Genomic DNA, 21,494 nt, shown 5'->3' on the forward strand with positions numbered 1-21,494 from the left:
CGGGCAAAAATTGTCCCTCAACCTAAAGTTGATACTTTTTTTTGGAATTAACCCCATATATATGTGTCTCTTTTCATAAATGCGTTCCGCGGGTCTCCAGGTAGCCAGGATAGCATGCCCATGCCCTTGGATTATTATAAATAAAAGGTTAATATGCTACCCAGAATCTTTATAAATGTAAAACTTAGGTATCCAATTGAGTTATATTTTATGGATGCGGATTTGGGAAAGTTCTATTCGCTGCTGTACTTTTCGTTTTTGGTCGGAACCTAGTTTAAATATGTGATTTTGTTTTTTCGTTTTTCAATTTTAAATAATAAGTTTTTAATTTGTAATATACTTACAATCATTTAACTTATTTTAATTTGTAAGATCGATGATTCTCTTACGTAGAATATCATGAATATGTTCACATTTTGACATTAAAGATTCAAATCTAGGAAATAAATGACGTTAAATATTAAAAAGAATTATTTAACTTTCATCTTATTCGAAATGGCGATTCAACGATATGTAATCGAAATTATAAATAGTTGAATAGCGTAAATGACTAAAATATTTTTATAGGAATAAAAAGCAAAAAAGAAGAAGACAAAACAGAAAATCGAGCCATGAATAAAAAGCAAAAAAAAAAAAGAAAAAGAAGAAGAAACCGAAAACTAATCTGAACCGAACCAAATCGGTTTTTCGGTTCGGTTCGAACGAGTTTCGGTTCGGTTCAGGAGTGCTTCCTTAACGGTTCGGTTCAGGAGTGCTTCCTTAACAGTTCGGTTCGGTTCGGTTCGGTTTTTCAAGAAAATCGAACCGAACCGAACCGTTTACAGTCGTAGGTATAAGCAGTTTAATTTTGTTTATGGGCAAGAACGACCATCGAGACCTCAAGAAATCATGGCTGCAAGCCGAGATATCCTTTTTTGTGTGGAACTCATGGTCAAGCATTTTTAGCTTCTGTTATTTAGCAGAACAGAAGAATAAATCTAGTGCAGTAAGAACGGTAGATTATTTCTTATCACGGTTCCCCTGAACGCATGTTTCTAATATCTCAAACTCGTATCGGTGTGAAAAAAAAATTATCGTGCAGTCGTGCCACGGCACCAAAAATTTTGAGATATTAATGTTACGGCGGGCATAATTTTAGGATTTTTTTTGGTGGCATTAATCATATATATTAAAAAGATGGCCGAGGGTTATCTTTGCAATTTTTCACTTTGGACACTAAAATAAAATTAATTTTCCTCTAAATTAGGATTTTCTCCATTTTTGATATAAATAGAATAAAATAAAATGAAATAAAGCGGAACAACTTGAGAGAGAGAGAGAGAGGAGATCGATTCTCCAGTTCCAGTGCTGCTGCTGCTGTTCCTCCTCCATGGCCGCGACTTCGTCCTCTTCGGAGATGATTTGGCCGCGATTTTGATCATGCATCTGTCGTTTGCTCGTTCAGGTTGCGAAGTTGAGTTCCTGATTCGCAATCACCGTCTTCGGTCTTCGTCGGTACAGAGCATTCCCAGAGGTGTCGATGAGGTGTTCGACGAAATTCCCAAGAGAACGAAATTTGCCCCCTCTCCACCTTCCGGCGGCGGCGGCGGCGGCGGCGACACCCTGAAAAGGCTCCAAATGCCACCCAACCACCCTCCTGCACCGAAGCCCTTCAAGCCATACTTCTTCTACGGACACCGCAAGCCCTCCCAGAACCGCCCCGTCGTCTACGGCGGCCTCTTCTCCTCCCGCAAGACCATCCCCGCTCGGCAGACCCCCGATCCCATAAACCCCCCGGCTCCCTTCCACCTCCACAAATGGGACCCAGACCACCACAGCCCGCTCCAGTCGCCGCCCTTGGCGGCCGAGCCTCCCTCCTCCCTCGCTGCCTCCCGCCGCCTCTCTCCGATCGCCCGGTTCATTGTCGATGCGTTCCGCCGGAACCGCTGTGACTGGGGCCCACCCATCGTTGCAGAGCTCGGCAAGCTCCGCCGCGTGACACCCGGCCTCGTTGCGGAGGTGCTCAAGGCGGAAAATAACCCCACAGTCGCCTCCAAGTTCTTTGCTTGGGCAGGTAGGCAAAAGGGTTATAGGCATAACTATGCTGCCTATAATGCACTTGCTTATTGCTTGAATAGGAACAACAAGTTCCGAGCTGCTGACCAGGTGCCCGAGTTGATGGACTCGCAGGGGAAGCCACCTAGCGAGAAGCAATTCGAGATTTTGATTAGGATGCATGCGGATGCCAACAGGGGATTGAGGCTTTACTATGTGTATGAGAAGATGAAGAAGTTCGGCGTGAAGCCACGTGTGTTCTTGTATAACAAGATTATTGAGGGGTTGGTGAGGACTGATCATTTAGATCTGGCATTGTCAGTTTACGATGATTTTAGGGATGACGGGCTGGTTGAGGATAGTGTCACTTACATGATCCTGATAAAGGGATTGTGTAAGGCGGGGAGGATTAATGAAATGATGGAGATTTTGGCTAAAATGAGAGCAAACTTGTGCAGACCGGATGTTTTTGCATACACGGCTATGGTTAAGATACTGGTTTCGAAAGGGAATTTAGACGGATGTTTAGGGGTGTGGGAGGAAATGAAGAGAGATGGTGTCGAGGCTGATGTTATGGCATATGGAACCTTGGTTACGGGATTGTGTAAAGGAAAGAGAATGGACAAGGCCTTTGAGTTGTTTAAGGAGATGAAAGCAAAAGGAATTTTGATTGATCGGGCGATTTATGGCGTATTAGTCGAGTCATTTGTTGCAGGTGGCAAAGTTGAATCTGCTTGTGGCTTGTTGAAGGATTTAATTGACTCAGGATATCGAGCTGACTTGCGGATCTATAACTCTCTCATTGAAGGCTTGTGTAGTGTCAAGCAGGTTGATAAGGCTCACAAGCTTTTCTTTATGACGTTGCAGGAGGATCTCCAGCCAGATTTTGGGACAGTTAATCCCATTCTGGTTTCTTATGCCAAGATGAGAAGAATGGAGGATTTCAGCAAGTTGCTGATGCAGATGGAGAAGTTTGGATTTTCCGTGATAAACGATCTCTCTAGTTTCTTCTCATCTTTTGTTTGTGAGGAAGAGAGGATACCAATTGCTTTAGATGTTTTCAGGGACTTGAAAGTAAAAGGTTACTGCAGCGTGTCGATCTACAATATCCTGATGGGGGCTTTGCAAAAGTCTGGGGATGTGAAATCAGTAATGTCTCTCTTTGATGAAATGAAGAACACCCAAATCGAGCCTGATTCCTTGACTTACAGTATCGCCATTGAATGTCTTGTTGCGCTCGGGGAAATAAAAGAGGCATGTGCATGTTATAACAGGATAATGGAGATGTCATGTCTCCCCTCTATAGATGCATATTGCTCTCTTGCTAAAGGACTTGGCAAAACCGGGGAGATCGACGCAACTATGATGCTCATCCGTGATTGCCTGGCCAGTGTTACGAGTGGACCCATGGAGTTCAAATACTCTTTGACAATTCTCCATGCAAGTAAGTCGGGGCAAGCTGAGAAAGTGGTTGAAGTCCTGGATGAGATGGTGCAGGAGGGCTTCCCTCCAAGTGATGTTGCGTACCCTGCTGTCATCTCTGGATTTTGTAAGCATGGGACAATAGAAGAAGCTAGAAAAGTCTTTTCATGTATGCAAGAGCGCAAGCTTTTGAAGGAATCAGACGCAATTGTTTACGACGACATGCTGGTTGAACACATGCAGAAGAAGACAGCAGACCTAGTGTTATCAGGATTGAAGTTCTTTGGTCTGGAAAGAAAATTGAAGGCAAAGGGTTGTAACCTGTTGCCTTCGTGATGATACATGTGTTCTACATTCATTCTACCATCACTATATTTATAGGCTTCTTAGCAGCGCAAAATGGGATGGGCTTCCTAGCTTTGTGATCACTAGGATGGCCTCAATGAAATGCCAGGCAGTTTCTGGATCCTTGAGATTGCACATTGATCTACTGCCCTATGCCAGTACCCTTTATTGGGGTTAACTTGATGTTGTTGATCTTTGCTGCAATTGCACCATCACTTCAGGTGAGCCAACATGACTTTGGAATTACCTATATGTTGCCTTAAAAATAATTTGGTTATTCAATTGACATGTATCTTTTACGACCTTCACCTGATTTTATCCAGCTTCTTGGAACTGAAAGGTGTAAAATATATCTTTCTTTTTGGTTTTTCTCATGTCTTGCCCCATGTTAAGCTAACGTCTTGTGCAGGGCCTTGTAGGAAGATTACCCGTATGCATTTGTTGTAATAGTTGGAGGCTATTCCATAGTAAATGAACAAACTATAGTTAAATTAGTCCTACTGGAGATCAATATAGACGAATAGTTTGGTGATCTCCACAAGCACGGGCTGATTCATTAATCTCTACGTCAATGAATGTCTCAACTGTATGAATGTAGGAGGTATCTGCAAACATAGAAGCTAATACCTGCGAAAAAACATTTAGCTGTTATTCGGCTGTAGTTGGATAGAATTTGAAGGCTTGCATTTCCCATTTCCATTGACAGCACCACCAGGAAATGAGGTCAAATCAATTGTGTTGTGTGTCTTGAGATTGAAGATGTGTACGTGTTGCTTTTGGTTAGTTTAAGAAGATTCATAAAGTGCCTGCTTTGAAGAATTATGCTGGATGCCACCCCTTTTTGGCTGCATATATTACCATCAGCTTCAGTTACTGTGTAATATAAAGTTGAGGGAATGATGTCTTCATCTATGTATTGAAGGTGCATTTCTCTTATGGAAAAATTGCGCAGCTAGTTGCAGGGAAGAACAAACAACTTTTTTCTTGATGGTGTTGTGCTTTTGTACTATTAAAAACCGTTAAAGAAATTGAGCTCAAATTTGAAAGTCTCTTTAGTAAGCGCCTTTTTGTTTCTTCTTTTTTGAATGCCTTTTCACCTCAAATTGGTTGAGCTCAGATATTATGCTTGTCATATAGTTGTGTAAAATTACGCCCTATTATGCAGTTAGTAAAGAGAGAAATTGTTCATGTATTAGGTCAAAGACAAAAGAAATAGATAATATCGAAAATGAGAAGTCAGGGCCCGACCTAGAGCCTATAAAAGTTGTTCGATATACCAAAGCATGGAACAAGAGGAGTTCAACCTGTTTGAATTCAAAAGCGGGAACAGTTACTGATGCGAGCGAATTCAAGCACGATGGAGCAGCCATCAAAGATCGTGGAAGTAGAGGAAATCATGGAGTTGTGAGAGCAGTTGAATGATGGAGGTTCACGTGGAGAAATGTAATAACTGTTGAGGGGTATTCAAGGTCAATAAATAGAAGGAATGCAGAAGGCACACGGACGCTCAAGCTATGCAAAAACTCTATGAACTTTTCATCTCAAGTTTTCTTCTTTGTGTTTGTAGAAATATTTATTAAGTTTTACTTTTAGTACTTTTAGTTTTCAAATCAATCTTGTAATCTGTGACGTGCATTGAATATGATTATTGACAGCTATCCAAGGTGCTCTCTAAACTATTCTGCTTAGCTATCATGATCAAAGAGTTGAGTTATGTGTTTTGAACTGGGGTTGTGTTAGTTCATTCAATATTTGTTTTTGTATGAATTTGAAATCAGAGTGGTGGAAAGAATTAAAATGGGTGAAGAGCTGAGGGGGCTGATGGTGTGGTTCTTACTTATTATGCATGTGATCAGCCTGCTAGCCTTGATTGATTGAGTACCTTTTGGCTTCCAGAACATGTTCGATTAGAGGTTAGGTATCGCAATTGGTTGTCCCATTGTTTCTTGATTCCCTGCAATCCATGATAAAGAATTGGAACTTCCTGCTAAAACTATTACTCCTGGTCATTGTACTTTGATAGGCAAAACCTTATGGTGTCTGAATCACTGAGCGGAATTCTTCTAATATCATCTTTAGATAAAGTGCCAGTTATAGTGGTGGGTTGCAAGCTAGATTTAAGAGAGGAGCGTCTGCATATTAGCTTGGATCAAGTGATGACACCAATAATGCAGCAATTTTGGGAGATCAAAACTTGTATTGATTGTTAAGCTTACAAACAAATTCAGGTTCATATAATGCTCAGCTCTCTTGTATTAGTTATAGTGATTTAGTAATGTTCTTTCTTAGTTGAGCATTTTTAGGCCTGCAGATCCCGGAGGTTTTCTATAATGCGCAAAAGGCTGTTCTTCATCCAACCAGCCCACTATTGGATCAGGAGATGCAAACTCTAAAACCTCGTGTCTGAGCCCTGAAGCGGATTTTCATTCTCTGTGATCATGATGGGGATGGTGCCCTCAGTGATGCAGAGCTAAAAGATTTTCGGGTCTCCTCTTCTGCTCCCAGTAGCGTATCAGTTCATCAGAACTTGTTTTACGTCCGCCTGTTTTGTTCCTTTTCAGGAGTTTTTGTACATTGATTGAAACTGTTTTTTAACTTCCAAGCAGTTCTGATAGCTAGCATCAGTAGTTTCCCTGGCTAATATAAGGAAATTCTAATAGATATATCTCCTGTTATGTTGTCTTTGGCATTTATTCATGTTGCCTCAGAACATCTTTGACAGGTCAAATGTTTCAAGACGCCTCTACAACCTTCTGAAATAGTGGGAGTTAGGAGTGAAGAGGGTTATTCTAGATAAGTTGTCTGAAGGAGTGAATGAACATGGGCTGAGATTGACAGGATACCTCTTTCTCCAGGTGCTGTTCATAGTGAAAGGACATCTGGAGACAACTTGGACTGTTCTAAGCAAGTTACTTTATGCCTATGATATCAATCTAGCGGAGAAGCTAATTCCATCTTCATTTAAAATAAGTCCCGATCAGGTACCTGTCTATTGGGGATGAATTGTAAAAAGGCAACTAAGTTTATGTGTTGTTTGCGTGGAGCGATATGTTGATGGCTTCTTGTTTCATGACTGCATCTTAGTGTTGAGTTTCACTTTTATTGCTTTAGCCCAAGTAAAATGCTATTTTCTTATTCGCTTGGAGTTACAACTGTTTTTGCCGTAGTCTCATGATGTGATGTGAGATCTTACTCAAATTTTTTTTTCAAAGACCTTGAATCACAAAACTCGCTTGATGTCTGGAAGGTCTTTTGATCGTAGCTGTTTTATTTCTCTCAGTATACAAAATAACTTATCATTCTGGGGCAATGAGTGCTACGTACTGGTTATGTGAATACACTCATGGGGTCACTGTCAATATATAAAAAGGTATTAGTGAGCTTCTTTTCTACTCAACTCAATCTGTCTTCATCTTTAGTTGTCTAATAATCCCCTCACCTTTCTTCTCTGGAGATTGGAATATTGATCTTCCTTTAAGTTTCTATGGTTGCTGAGGTGCTAGTGGGATGATCTTGGCATGTTTGCACTAGGTTGAGGAAAGTGGCATGTGCATGAGTGGTCAATTTTTCAATGGGTAAACTACCTGGAACTGGTGCCTCTCTGCTGCTGCAGAACGATCTTGTTTGTTGTTAATTGGCATTACATTTAGGTCAACCAGGTATTTGCTATTGAATGCCTATTTGTTTTTACTGACGGTGTTTTAAATAGCACAAAAATTTGTTGCCTATTTTAGTTTTCCTCTGTATAGAGCGAGGCTATCTCAAGAGGATCTTTGATTTACTTGACAGTGATGGAGAATGTACCACTCTCATTTCAGTTCTCATCTACGTTGTTAGTCACAACTAGGCCCAAAGTTTTGACAATCCTGACTTTCAGTATATTGCTTCACAGGATGGGGTCTCTGACATTTTTAATTAGAGGATCTTTCCTCCGCTCTGCCGGAACGGTAATCCTGTTCCTGTTCTGTGTTTTTCTGTTCATAAGCTGCTTGCCGGCTTTCTCTATAAGGAGTGGCTTCAGTATATCGCTTCACACGATGGGGCTCTGCTTTCTCTACTTATGCATCCACATGGCTCCCCCTACATGGGATTTATGGAATCATGTTAGATGACATTAGTACAGATTAGAGCTAGCAATTCAAACAGCTACATATAATGCATTGGCATTGTATATGCAGTATACACTATCCAATAAATCGTCGAAAGATTGTGAGCTTCGTCAATTGCATCGACATTTGCTTTCTAAGCCTTCATTAATTCTCTTAGTATCTCCTCATTGAGCTCCTCCCGAGAATAATCCTTTACTACAAATCTCAATCCGACAATGATATTGGTAAACTGAGAAAACATCGCAACAATGGACTCTCTGTCACTCATGGTGTAAAGGTCATTTGGGTGAGTGAGCATGCTTATCTGAAACTTCTTGACCTCATAAGTTACTTCTAACTTCTCCCAGATTTCCTTAGCACTCCAGCAAGCAGTTGTTTCTGTCTAAATTCATTAGCATCAAAAACCCAATAAAGCAAGTTCATAGCTTTAGCATTGAATTGGAACTTGTTCAGTATCATTTGCATTAGTGGGTCTAAGGATTAGTTGCCTTGCGCCTAAGGCGGTACCAGCGAAATGAGAAGCCATGATCTTTTAGCCAAAAAATTTCAATCAATCACAAGCAGAACATACACAGTTTTCAAGCACATGTTCTGATACCAATTGTAATATTCGACAATTAAGCACCAATAACATATAAGTAATTTATCGAACACGTGATACACATACAGTCAAAGAGTTTAACAGATTATCGACCGAATTATAGACTCTCCAAAATACAATCTCGATCCCGAGCCTCAAAGGCTTTTCACTTCACTTTCAAGAGTCTTCGCTTGTGATTTGCAATAGGAGGTTTCTCACGGTTGGATATGTAAATACAATACGAAATTTATAACCATGTAAGACTAGTCGTTGGACATTGGAATCTCCGTACAATAGGTTTCTCACGATTGGATATGTAAATACAATACGAAATTTATAACCAAGTAAGACTAGTCGTTGGACATTGGAATCTCCGTACAATAGGTTTCTCACGGTTGGATATGTAATACAATATGTAATTCATACTAATTTTTCAACCATTGGAACTTCCGCGTGTCCGATATCCGAATTCTGATCACTTGCTTCCTCCTTAGAAAAATTGGTCAAAACATAGGCCAAGCCGAGAGCATTCAAACATAAAGTTTCACTTATCAACAAAAATCATTACTAAACGATGGTTTTGCAAACATCAAAATGGGTCATCAATTCAAAATGACGTGAGAATCAAATGTGATGCACGAATGACGTAAAACGACCGGCATCCATGTCATCTTATTGAAAAGAGAGTGCTCTATAAATTAATGCTCGTTTTCCAAAAAAGCACAAATGGGGGCCTACATATAGGCATTCGTGGGTCTAATCACTTGCGCATTTGAGTCTGAGTCGCGTGATTTTGTGGCGTTGGAAAACTAGTGACAAGAGCACTCCAACGAGCTCGACATTGATGTGTAAAATTGCAAAATCACAAACCCGAGATTTTGGCACATATCGAGGGCCTAAGGCTATGGCGGCCCTCAGCCAGATCTGAAGGAGGGTTGGCGACCCTCGCCGGGTTTGGGGGAGGGCCGCGACCCCTCGCCCCCTCCCCCATATCTAGGCGAGGGCCTGCAGTCTCTCACCTGTCGTCGATAAGGGTCGTAAGGCCCTTGGCCAAGGCCAAGCGACCCTCGCCTGTCGTCCCCCACTCTCACTGGCTCCTCTTGGCGATGGCGGGGCGACAACCCTCCCTGCCTGTCCTCCTTCTCCTCCTTTATTTTTTTTAAAGCTTATTTTTAAATTTAATTTAAGTAAAATTAGTATTAAAAATCAAATTTAGCCAAGACGATGTTGTTTTAATCTTATATTTCGTATTTTAGCCACGTCATTGCCTCATAGGAGAGAGAAAATATCAAAATAAACCACGTCAACGCCACATTAGCATTTTTCATTAATTAGTTTGATGGTATTAATTTTAGGACTCGATTGAATCAATTTGATAAATTTTATGATTTAATTATACTTTTTACAAGTTTTTTTTTACTCAATTACATTTTTGTCATAAATTTTAAGACTTTCAGTCAACATAACCCAAAAAATTTAGGAAAGAAGAGAAAAGACGAAGACGGCGCGACGCCGAGGAGTAAGAGCGGCGACACGAGCGACCTTCTCGACACTCCTTGTTGGAGCTTCGCTGAAACTAGCAAGAAATGGAAGATTGCAAAGTGACCATCTATTTTTCTCAGTTTCTTTGTACTTATTTGCTTCTCATTTTCGTGCTTTTCTCGATATTACTTCTCGTTGTGTACAGTCTCGACCCAGTTTTCTGGTCCTAGTATGCTATGTTTTTTTTTAATTTGGGTCGAATAGTATGCTCTGTTTGGTCGCTTGGGATTCTGTGACTGAGGAAACTAGAACGAGAACGTTTTTTCACGGAGTGAATGGTCAAGGGAACCGGGTTTTCTGCAAGGGCTTCTGAAGGGTCCCATCTTTGGGTTTATGGCCATTAGGAATCTGCAATGACTAAGTATTATGGGATCTGATTTTTTCTTTTTTTTTGGGTTGGGGGGTGGGGGGGGGGGTGTGGTGTGGTGTAATGTGTGGTATATGAAGTTGTGGTTCTTATGGTGCCAAGGAAGTGTAGTGGCTTAGTTTGAGTTGATGTAACATGTGATAATGCTGTACTTCTCTCTGATTTTGTGTTGATTCTGTGTTGCATTTCGTGTTCTAGTATGAGTTCCTTGTTCATCTTATGATATGCTTGGACTGAATATTCTCATTCGCTCTTCATATTTTTCATGGGCACTGCGGGTTTTTATTGGGATTTTGCTGTGTATCGGAGTCAATCTTGCATCGCTAATCTCGTATCTAATTGTGCGTTCTTTTTACATTCTTGATGGTGGAACCTCTGCATTAACGAAATGCTTATCCTTCGGTTTCAGAAAAGCCTTTCGGACAGTTTATCGTGCACGGATGAGAACCATACGATAGTTCTTAAGCTCCCTGAAAGCGACACTCTATTTGACAAAAAGAAGGTCACAGGTTTATTTATTTATTTATGTGCTCTAGATGAATATCCACGTGTGTTCAGTAGTACATTTGTCTGTTAAAAGAGAACATGTTGGGGGAGTAATGAATACAGGCGAATGAAGGACAATGAGAGCACTAGAGAACAATGTAATTTGCATTGCTAACAAGTAGATGATGAACTGGTGTTCTACACCTGTATATCTGTTGCAGTTGCTTTCGACGCAAGAAAATGGAAATTACATCAATATCTTTAGATTTATGTTCCAAAATGTCGTCAAAAGTCTTTTCTTGGTTTTGCACCTTCTATTCAGTTTGCCATCTATGTCACCTGAGCATCTATTTTCCATTACTTTTCTGATAGAAATTACTGCAAAGCAAGGGATACGATGTGGAAGTGCATATACAGCTCAAGAATGCTTCGCATCCCAATTGGGCGTGCATTACTGCTGAATCAATTCTGCCAATATCAAGAATTATACACCTGGATGAGGTAAAGTGCTATTATGCATGTCCCCTTCTATGTGGCCCTTTGGCTAAATATCACCTTTAGTAAGGGGGATTAAAGCAGATATATAAGGGGTGACAAATATGTCTGTTACTACTGTGAGTGAGTGTTACTAATTTGATTTGACGGACTCTCTAACATGCAGGCTGAACTCTATTTTCGTGAGGATGATAGCTGTTCACCCATGGGATACTACACCCAGAAAAATGAACTGGAAGCTCTAAATTCGATGCTTTGTAATGTCAATAGCTCATTTCTGGATGATACTTCCTCTCACGAGGACGTCCTGCAAGATTTGCGGGAAGCAATTATTCAGCTGATGTTTGACTTTGGGCATAAGAACATTACAGAAACCTCGGTCATCAACTCCCAGAATTGTGATAGGGAAAACTTTCTATTACAGTGGGGTGAAAAAAGCGGTGTAAAAAACAGGTTGCAGATAGCTTGTAAGTTTTAACTGAAAATACCAAATCGGTGCTTCCCTTTATATATCAAGGAATCATAGTTTCTGAAGGCTGCTTTAATTTGTTTTTCTATCAAGAGAAGATAATTTGTTAAGAGGGAATTGCAGTTGAGATACCCCCAATTAAGTACAATATTATATCTAGAGAAAAGATGTAGTAGCAGTACTACTACTGATGTAGCCAGATAAATAGTCCACACCAAACAAATCAATTGCTTTTATGGAGTTTATGAAAAAATGATGGGTATAGGTAGACATATTTATGTTCTATAGCTATAGCACCTTCTTATTGTATCACATCGCTTTATTTTAGCTTTGTCTAGAATTGGTCAATAGTGAGAGACACAAGGTTCTATACTCATTCCTCCATGCTAATCCATTCAATAGATATTGAGGGGTTTGGAAGGGGGGCCGTTGCTGTCACAGATCTAAAAGTCGGAGATATTGCTTTAGAGATTCCCGTCTCTGCTGTTATTAGTGAGGATGCTATGAAGAAGTCAGACATGGTATATTTCTGCATCTCAAGACATTTCTTTTCTTTATAGCATTATTAGGTTTCGCTTGTGTGGGTTCAGATGAACTTGCTTGAGAAGGATCAGATATGCGTTGAGAATCTTCATTAACGGAGATTATAACCAGTGACATACATTTATGAGATATTATTAGTTTTTGTGATATGGTTGCTCTTACTTGTGCAAATAGTATTTTAACCTGAGCCCAGCTGTAAAAGCTTGGAGACTTTAGAAGTGTCCGTACTTTTGGTGTTGAATGGTTGATTCCTGTGGCTTTTGCTATACTGTAACATTTCACTTCTTTCTTAAAGAGTTATTTCGACATTAAAACACATTGTGTAAACCGGAAGTGTGGACCAAACGAAAGAGAGGGGTGGATGATGCTTAGGCCCTTAAACAAGTCCAATTTAGATACAGGCTAAACTCAAGACTTCTGCCGAAACCATTCTTCCGCACATCACCTCAGGTGGTGTTTACTGTTTACCTGAACTTGGGACTTAGAGCCTTTTATTTTTTTAGCTTTATCAGCACGTAGCTCTTTCTTTCTGGATATCATATTTTCTTCAGTTTAATAAAGTACTCCTCTTTCATATCTTGTTCCATTATATTTTTGTCTTGGTTATAGCTCCTGTGCTTGGCCTGGGCAAACCATGAATCCTTGGCAAAGAAAAAAAAACATGTGCTAATAATCGAGCTGTAAATCCTCATCAGGCTGCAAGGAAGCTGAACAATTATAATTGATGCATCACTGAAACTTGTTTATCTGAGTTTTAGGGCGCTAGTCTGATTTGGAGTGTAAAGTTCTTGGTGTTGATGACCAATCAAGTTTTGAAATATGTAGATAATGATAACCGCAAAAATCAAGGCTTTTGATCTTTTCCCAGTTTATAAGTTTGGCTACACAGCAGGCACTATCCAATTCTAGCAATTGAAATTGCAGAGTCCTGAGTTCTTATGCATGCCTTTACGCTCAAGCATCATGACAGAGATCCAGAGGATGCCTCTTAGTTTTATCCTAATCTGCGAAATGATGGGTCTAATCTGTAATATACCCTCTGATGCAGTTTCCTGTGTTGGAAAAAGTTGATGGCATTTCAACAGACACAATGCTGTTACTGTGGAGTATGAAGGAGAGATACAATTCTTCTTCAACATTCAAGAATTACTTTGACACATTGCCGGAAGAATTTAATACAGGTATTTTTGGTTTCATACACTTTTAAGAATGACTCGGTACATTATATTAAGGCTTAGCTTGAATGAGAATTCTCATGGAGTCTTTCTTCGTCAGAATTATAATGGTTTTAATAAATTTCCTTTATAGGGAGTCACTGTGGGTTGAATTATCTATATTGAGATCAATCACGGTAAGGGTTTGAATTGTTTTTTGAATCATAGGATATCAAGTATGGGATGTACACTGAGTTATACACTGAATTTCTGGTTGATTAGTGCATAGAAAGTAGGCAGCACCTCAGTGAACTTGCCTAGAGCAAATGGTCAAAAAGCAAGTGTGAACTTTGCTTTGGCTACATGTCTCAGAAAATTCTGCCATCCCAAAATGCAGTAGCAAGAGATACCCTCTCGTTTAATGACATTCCGTATTCTATGTCAGCTACAGGCCGTGTTGTTAGATTGAGATTCGAATCGTGAATCGTAAACCTTAATTTCCGAATGGTGAACCGAATCAAACTGTGAAATGAAAAATTCGGTAAAGTTCTAAAAAATTCTGAGGATAAGCATTTCTACTAAAATAAGTTACTAGTTGCAGTAAACAGATAAAGAAGCATGCTACGGCTGAGAAAATTATACCCAAAACTGACACTGCTCTATTCTTAATATCCGATCTAACTTCTAACTTCTGAATATTATAGAAGAGCAAAATCAGAATGGCCCAAAACACTTAAAAAGATAAAAAAAAACCTGTCAACAACACTTAAAAACCTCAACATACACAAAAAATCAAAACTTAAATATAATCTATTGAAGCTAGCTAAAGAGATGAGACTGATCTTAATATCAAGCTGTAACTGTCGTCCATGCTTGCGATTTAAACAAGCTAAGTAGGAGGGTCAGAGGCATGAGTCTATCAAAGGAGACGCCATGGCTGGCGCCGGAGGTGGCGACAGCTGGCATCATTGCTAGAGGTGACAGTGGTTGGTGTTGGAGCCAGCGATGGCTGGTCAAGATTTGGTGAGAAGCCATCTGGCAGCTTTTTGAGTTCCTTAGTTAGGTTGGCCTGAGAGAACCAAGGTCTTCTGGTGTGCTTGTACATTTTCTTTTATTTTTTCTTCCGCTAGTTCAATGCTTTTTCTTCTAGTTGCTTTTTTCAATTTTTGGCCCTTTTTTCTCTCTAGAACCCAATACTTTTGAGCCCAACCTCTATCATAAAGACCAACAGTGCAACTTGTGGTTGTCCTCCTGAACACTAGAGAATCGTAAATTCTTACGCTCGTATCGAATCGTATGTTTCACCAACCATTCATGCAATCTTACATTTATGATGCAAGACTCCTTTATAGCTGGATGATATCTTCTAGTTTTCTTGAATGGGTGAGCTTAATCCACCCAAGAGGATTTGAATGCTGCGGTTGCATGATACTAGTTAATGGAATAGGCAAATTAGCTTCTGCGACATTATGAGCATTACACTAAGATTTCCTGTGCCCGTGTATGTCGTTTTCACTTAAAGTAGTTACATGTTATTTGAATATATGGATTACATGTCATGCACTGTTGCATCCATAGGGCTGCACTTGGACTTTTTTTGTCGTTTCTTTGTTTTATTTTTTATTTTCACCATGAACTTCAATTGGATGGATAAGTCCATTTGGGCAAAAGTTATTCTTGAGAGGTTGTTTTTTCTTTTCCAGCTTTAAAGTCCGGAAGACCATGGATTTAGGTTCTGTAGGGGTTCTGTTGCTCTTATTTTTCTTCTGACTATTTGAATTTTCTCTTGGAAATCAGTTTAGGTTATAAATTTCTTTCCTACGTTGCATCATCAACTCTGCAATCTGACAAGTGATTTTCACTGCAGTCTGACAAATTCCTTTTCCTTGAAGTGTGCTTGATATATTTTGATTGGAAAGGGACCAGCTAAATTGGCATTTCACAACTGCAACCTTGAATTTCCCATGCCCGCCCCTAACAAATAAATGTTATACTCAGGAAATAGTTCAGTTAATGACATTACTTTATCTAGACATGTGTATATAGAGACTCACATAATTACTGAACATATACTAGGATTTACTGGCCCAAAGCTGTTCTTATGGTGCATTCACATGGCAGAGCTGTTAGAGCAACATGTTTAAGAGGCATCATGATGCTGAAAGGATGGATGATATGACACATTTTTCCTTGAAAGGAGAATCTGTCAGCTCCAATCACCATTATTTCGTTGGCAAAACTAACTGGACCTTGGAATTGTCGTAATACTTTTAATTCATAGTGTGGTTGTCCTCCTGAACTGTAGAGAATCGTAAATTCATACATTCGTATCAAATCGTATGGTTCACCAACCATTCATGCAATCTTACATTTATCATGCAAGACTCCTTTATAGCTGGATGGTATCTTCTAGTTTTCTTGAATGAGCGAGCTTAATCCACCCAAGAGGATTTGAATGCTGCGGTTGCATAATATGAGTCAATGGAAAAGGCAAATTAGCTTCTGCGACATCATGAGCATTACACTAAGATTTCCTGTGCCCGTGTATGTCATTTTCACTTGAAGTAGTTACATGTTATTTGAAAATATAGATTACATGTCATGCACTGTTGCAGCCATAGGGCTGCACTTGGACTTTTTTTGTCGTTTCTCTGTTTTTATTTTTTTCACCATGAACTTCAATTGGATGATAAGTCCATATGGGCAAAAGTTATTCTTGAGAGGTTGTTTTTTCTTTTCCAGCTTTGAAGTCCAGAAGACCATGGATTTTGGTTATGTAGGGGTTCTGTTGCTCTTATTTTGCATCTGGCTATTTGAATTTTCTCTTGGAAATCAGTTTATGTTATAAATTTCTTTCTTACGTTGCATCATTAACCCTGCAATCTGACAAGTGATTTTCACTGCAGTCTGACAAATTCCTTTTTCTTAAAGCCTGCTTGATATATTTTGATTGGAAAGGGACCAGCTAAATTGGCATTTCACAGCTGCACCTTGAATTTCCCATGCCCTCCCAGAACAAATAAAAGAGAAACTCAGGAAATAGTTCACTTAGAGACATTACTTTACCTAGACAAGTGTATATGGAGACTTTCACATAATTACTGAACATATACTAGGATTTACTTGCCCAAAGCTGTTCTTATGGTGCATTCATGTGGCAGAGCTGTTAGAGCAACATGTTTAAGAGGCATCACGATGCTGAAAGGATGGATGATATAACACGTTTTGCCTTGAAAACGAGAACCTGTCAGCTCCAATCAATCATTATTTCGGTGGCAAAACTAACCGGTGACCTCGGAATTGTCGTAGAACTTTTAATTCATAGTGGAACTCTGTTACAATTTTCTTTAAGAAGTGAAAAAGGCAACTCTTATTGGCAATGAGGAATACGTCGTGAAATTGGAAGTCGCTAGGAATGGGGTATAAGCAGTTTAATTTTGTTTATGGGCAAGAACGACCATCGAGACCCCAAGAAATCATGGCTGCAAGCCGAGATATCCTTTTTTGTGTGGAACTCATGGTCAAGCATTTTAGCTTCTGATATTTAGCAGAACAGAAGAATAAATCTAGTGCAGTAGGAACGGTAGACTATTTCTTAGTGCGGTTCCCCTGAACGCATGTTTCTTGGAAAATGATTTCAATTGGTATGGTTATCAATTAGGTACTGTCAAATTAGTGGAGGAGTTGGAGGCTTGGGCAGGAATGGGATTGTGCAAAGACAAAACAGGAGCTCTTATAAAAGATTTCTCTTGGAACATTAGGATGGTATAGAGGGAGAGCAATGGAAGAATGTGTCAAGGTGCAGAGAGTGATTTTTTGGATAAGCTAAGAAGTGAGACTATGATTGATATAGTAGACGGTCTGACATGCAATTAGTCTTGGATAAGGGTAACATGCTCCGTGATGCCACTTCAATGGTAGCTCATTTACACTGACAGAAAGAAGATCCCCTTTTCTCCTTTTTTGTGCCATGAAGGTTCCCTTTTCTTTATTGCTGCAATATGTCTATTTAATTGTGATGTCTCTTTTAATGACATAAACAGATCATCTTTTGGGCCTGTCTGCTTATTGTTATATTGTCTAGTCTTGTCATGCTTTTCTGCGCTGCAGGATTGAGCTTCGGCGTCGATGCAATTGTAGCTTTGGATGGGACGCTGTTGTTAGAAGAACTGATCCAAGCAAAAGAGGTTATAAGATTTCTGGATCATGTTCTCTGTATTGAAGGGCAATAGGACTCTCAATCTCTGCTTTAACTTCCTTATTTTTTCCTTTTGATAGGGATTGTGTTGATTCCTTAACAACTTTGCATTCTGCTGCTTTAAACTGTTGATGGTTTGATGCTCGGCAATTTTTAGTTTCCTAAAGAGGAAAAAAAATTCTTTCCAACAATTTGATGCTGAAGGAACTCTCACATGGCAGGAAAAAATAATATATCCTTGGGCTGGAAAAAGGTCTAGATAGAGCATCTATTGAAGAGTCAACCTCTTCTTGCTTAACATAGCCCAAGAAAGCAAACACCTCTAATCACTTAAAAAAAATTGCTTATATATTTCTTTTTTCTTCCACTTCAAATATTAAATTGAGTTCATAGAAGATAAAATTTAAGGCTTTCTATTTAAAATTTGCAGCATTTGAGGAATCAATATGACGAACTTTTTCCTGCATTATGCGAAGAACACCCTGACATATTTCCCCCAGAGCTTTATACGTGGGAACAATTTTTATGGGCTTGCGAACTTTGGTATTCTAACAGCATGAAGATTCAGTTTGCTGATGGAGCACTCAGGACTTGCCTAATCCCCATTGCTGGATTTCTTAACCATTCGGTATGTTGTTTGACTTTTCTCATTTTAACAGCATGATTTCACAGGTCTCTTGAGCATTTCTGCACATGTTTGTTTACCCTTTTGATGTGGCGATCTTCCAATTGGCATCAGTTTATTCTGACTGAGACTCTTTTTCCTCGGATCTGACCTCATCGCAGCAGCAGAATTACCATTGGGTAAACAGAACCACACAAAAAAGTTTTCATTACGCCTAACTGCATAAAGAATGCAAGAATACAAGTTCAACTGGATTTCTTTTTGAAATGTGTTTATCTCCTCCTTGTCTTTGATTTTGCATTTATCGATGATTTGTATGTGCTTCTGCATCTCTGGATGGGTTGCCTATGGGGGGTCATGGATCTTTGGCATGTATTTGTTAATATAATTTCACCTCGTGTTACCTTTCCCACTTTTCCACTTCACTGAGCATGAGTGTGGGAACCAGTCATATGTTGTTCATATTTGCTGATTCGGTTTAATGGACTTCTGTTTCACTCTGTTTGGGTTCCTCCTCGTCACTTGTTCTCTCCATTTTGACAGCTGTATCCACATATCACACAGTATGGCAAAGTTGATTCTGCAGCAAACACATTGAAGTTTCGCATGTCTAGACCATGTCATGCAGGAGAACAGTGCTACCTTAGTTATGGGAACTTCTCCAGTTCGCATCTAATTACCTTTTATGGATTCATGCCTAAAATGGAAAACCCGTATGACGTCATCCAACTGGGTACTTCAATTTCATCATATTCATTTGGGATGAAATGTTGTATTTCTTGGACAATATGCAGAATAGAAGTTCTATTCCAAAAGAAACAGATGTTCACATTTGCTCCTATCTATGGCTTATATGCATTGGTAGAATGTGATTTCAATCCTCTTTGTGCAGATATAGACAGTTCTCAGGATGTTTGTTCTGATGAATTTGATGTGTCCAGTGGGACAACTCATATGGTGAGGGGTACTTGGTTTTCAGACGACCATAGCATCTTCCATTATGGCTTGCCAGCTCCATTGCTGAACCATCTTAGAAGAGCTCGGAAACATTTCCTGGATGCTGTTTCTCCTGTATGATTGCTTCTCTTCTTGTGATTTTAATTTAATAAGATTTAGCGCCTGGCCTTTTGTGATCCGTTGAACTTTTTACCTGAAATGACCGTGAGAATTTGTGTTCGGTCCTCAACAAGACGATCATACAAAAATCATTGCTTAACCATTAACTCAATCCAAATGGAAAATAGAGAGTACTCACTGCACCTTATCCGTGTAAGCATAGGATAAATGCATCTTATGATTGTTGGAATGTATTAACTACATGTAGGCTTGAGTCTTGAGATATCTCTCCGGTGAGTACCTTTCAGTTTCTGATTGCTTCCTGCCGATACACATTTTTTGAGGTTGTCTGAAAATCAATATCATTTGTAATATCATATGTGGGTAAGACCACAAGAGAAAGATGACAATTGGAAAGAGAAAACAAATAGTTTCTCGCCCATTTGAGTTGGCTATTGATTTGCTGGTTAATTTTCTACTGTGACTTGGGTCTGTCATGTAATTGCAATGTGCATTTGTTTCTCTTTATGTAAAAGCAGCTGCAGGAGAAGCTAAAGATAGAAATTGAGATTCTTGAGGACCTCTGCTCGACTTTCAGTGGGATGATGGAAAACCTCGGTGAAATGGATAGCGAGTCCAGGTAAATTGCCTTCTCTGGTAACTCTTCAGGAAACTATTGCCTACTTTTCACAGAAAAATGTGCGAAATTTCTGGCTTTTCTTAGTGCGTGCATACACACGCATGTACCTATATTCTATTAATGGCCCTTGTAAAATTTTGAAGAAAATCTAGACAAAGTTAAATTTTTCTCGAAATCCTTTTCAGGTCATCCTTGCTGATAGGAAAAGTTAATTGGCATATGATAATCTACAATTAGTCTGTAAACTGATTGAGTATTTAGTTAGAATGATTTGACATCCAAGCATCTTTAATAAATGACCACTGTCTATACTACATCACGAATAGATTTGATTTTGTGCATAATTGATGATTTGACTTTGCAGGGAGAACATGGAGTGGGACGTGAAGCTTGCAGCGGAGTACAAAAATCTTCAAAGGAGGATAATTTCCTCGATTTTGAGCTCATGTTATGCTGGTCGCAAGTTGGTCGAGGACGAACTTTGTAAGTCGATGGCCAAGGACGACGGCAGCCCTAGTTAATGGAAAGAGGTCGCTTGAAAGTGTCGCTACAAATCAAACCTCGTCTTCTTACCTAGGAAGATCAGAGGCTGGAACCTAAGAGGCTGACCTTGAGAGGAAGTGGCAATGATCATCTCATGTCTCATGCCTCGTACATTCATTGTTTGGCAAACCTTGAGAGCTACCCAGTATCAAGTGTCTTGAGCAGTAAAATCTTGCATTCGGAACTCGTAGTCAGCACGAAGTGCCAAAGTTTGGCAATGTTCTCGAGTCGTCTGGTAAATGAAGATATGCTGCTTGTGAGGTTTTCATCTGTAAAAGTCCATAGTTTTCGGTGACTGTAAAATGAGCAGCATATGCAATCAGCGAATCCGAAAGGAACTCGCGTTCGCCAGTTTCGTCCCTCCTCTCCAAGTGCTCGAGTTTAAAAATTGTAACCCCAGACCCATGTGAAGATCTCTCTCTCGACTCTTGAGCGAAGCGTTCCTCGATTATCATCACCATGGATGTTCTCTTTCCCGACCGAAGAATATTGCCTCGAATCATTTCTTGAATGGTCGACGACAAAACTAAGGCAGTGCTCTTGACACGGGAAGTCTGAAGATTGTGCAGGTTAGGACAAAGAAATGCAGGGGAGACATTGCCGAAAAGATGGACCGGGAAGAGTCTCCGGAAGATGGGAAGAAGTACAATAATAGATACGGCGTAGAAAAACACAATTAGGGAACTTTCTGCTCTATAGATGGCAGCCATGACTTATTAAACGAGACTGTAATGTTTCGGCTGACTCTTGAGGGTCAGTTCAGTGATATAAAAAAAAAAGCCGAGAATTCATGCGTTAAGTAGCACAGAGTGTTTGGATTCGGTTTCTACTCGATCCAACCTCTTTGAGTCGCGAGTGTTTGGATTCGGTTTCTACTCGATCCAAC

At 39.7% G+C, this 21,494-nt stretch overlaps 2 protein-coding genes across 4 annotated transcripts in view; both read left to right on the plus strand.

The window, feature by feature from the left end:
* LOC115679394 (ribulose-1,5 bisphosphate carboxylase/oxygenase large subunit N-methyltransferase, chloroplastic) overlaps window positions 1-21,215 on the plus strand; it is a 30,302-nt gene extending 9,087 nt beyond the window's left edge. Inside the window, exons 1-12 of one of the 2 annotated variants that reach the window (XM_030602981.2) lie at window positions 9,960-10,091; window positions 10,809-10,901; window positions 11,258-11,386; window positions 11,547-11,847; window positions 12,252-12,370; window positions 13,441-13,573; window positions 17,657-17,733; window positions 18,175-18,372; window positions 18,913-19,102; window positions 19,262-19,440; window positions 19,965-20,065; window positions 20,430-21,215. In XM_030602981.2, coding sequence (XP_030458841.1) covers window positions 10,077-10,091; window positions 10,809-10,901; window positions 11,258-11,386; window positions 11,547-11,847; window positions 12,252-12,370; window positions 13,441-13,573; window positions 17,657-17,733; window positions 18,175-18,372; window positions 18,913-19,102; window positions 19,262-19,440; window positions 19,965-20,065; window positions 20,430-20,586 — 1,692 coding nt within the window. In that variant the 5' untranslated portion in view covers window positions 9,960-10,076 and the 3' untranslated portion in view covers window positions 20,587-21,215. Of the gene's footprint in view, window positions 1-9,959; window positions 10,092-10,808; window positions 10,902-11,257; window positions 11,387-11,546; window positions 11,848-12,251; window positions 12,371-13,440; window positions 13,574-17,656; window positions 17,734-18,174; window positions 18,373-18,912; window positions 19,103-19,261; window positions 19,441-19,964; window positions 20,066-20,429 lie in introns of those variants that run through there. The other variant, XM_056310495.1, reaches the window with a different exon arrangement.
* Window positions 1,313-6,141, plus strand: LOC115679393 (pentatricopeptide repeat-containing protein At4g20740-like). 2 transcript variants are annotated; one of them, XM_030602975.2, is made up of 4 exons: window positions 1,313-4,022; window positions 4,998-5,714; window positions 5,825-6,029; window positions 6,113-6,141. In XM_030602975.2, exon 1 carries the CDS (start codon window positions 1,420-1,422, stop codon window positions 3,790-3,792), a length of 2,373 nt encoding a protein of 790 aa, XP_030458835.1. In that variant the 5' UTR covers window positions 1,313-1,419; the 3' UTR covers window positions 3,793-4,022; window positions 4,998-5,714; window positions 5,825-6,029; window positions 6,113-6,141. The 2 variants fall into 2 exon arrangements, with proteins under 2 accessions (XP_030458835.1, XP_056166469.1); XM_056310494.1 differs by lacking the exons at window positions 4,998-5,714; window positions 5,825-6,029; window positions 6,113-6,141 and adding an exon at window positions 4,724-4,847.
* Window positions 21,216-21,494: the final 279 nt, after the last annotated feature.

Source organism: Syzygium oleosum, unplaced genomic scaffold, assembly GCF_021117445.2.
Source record: "Syzygium oleosum isolate NSW1041296 unplaced genomic scaffold, Sole_v2.1 Sole_v2.04, whole genome shotgun sequence".
Classification (NCBI taxonomy): domain Eukaryota; kingdom Viridiplantae; phylum Streptophyta; class Magnoliopsida; order Myrtales; family Myrtaceae; genus Syzygium; species Syzygium oleosum.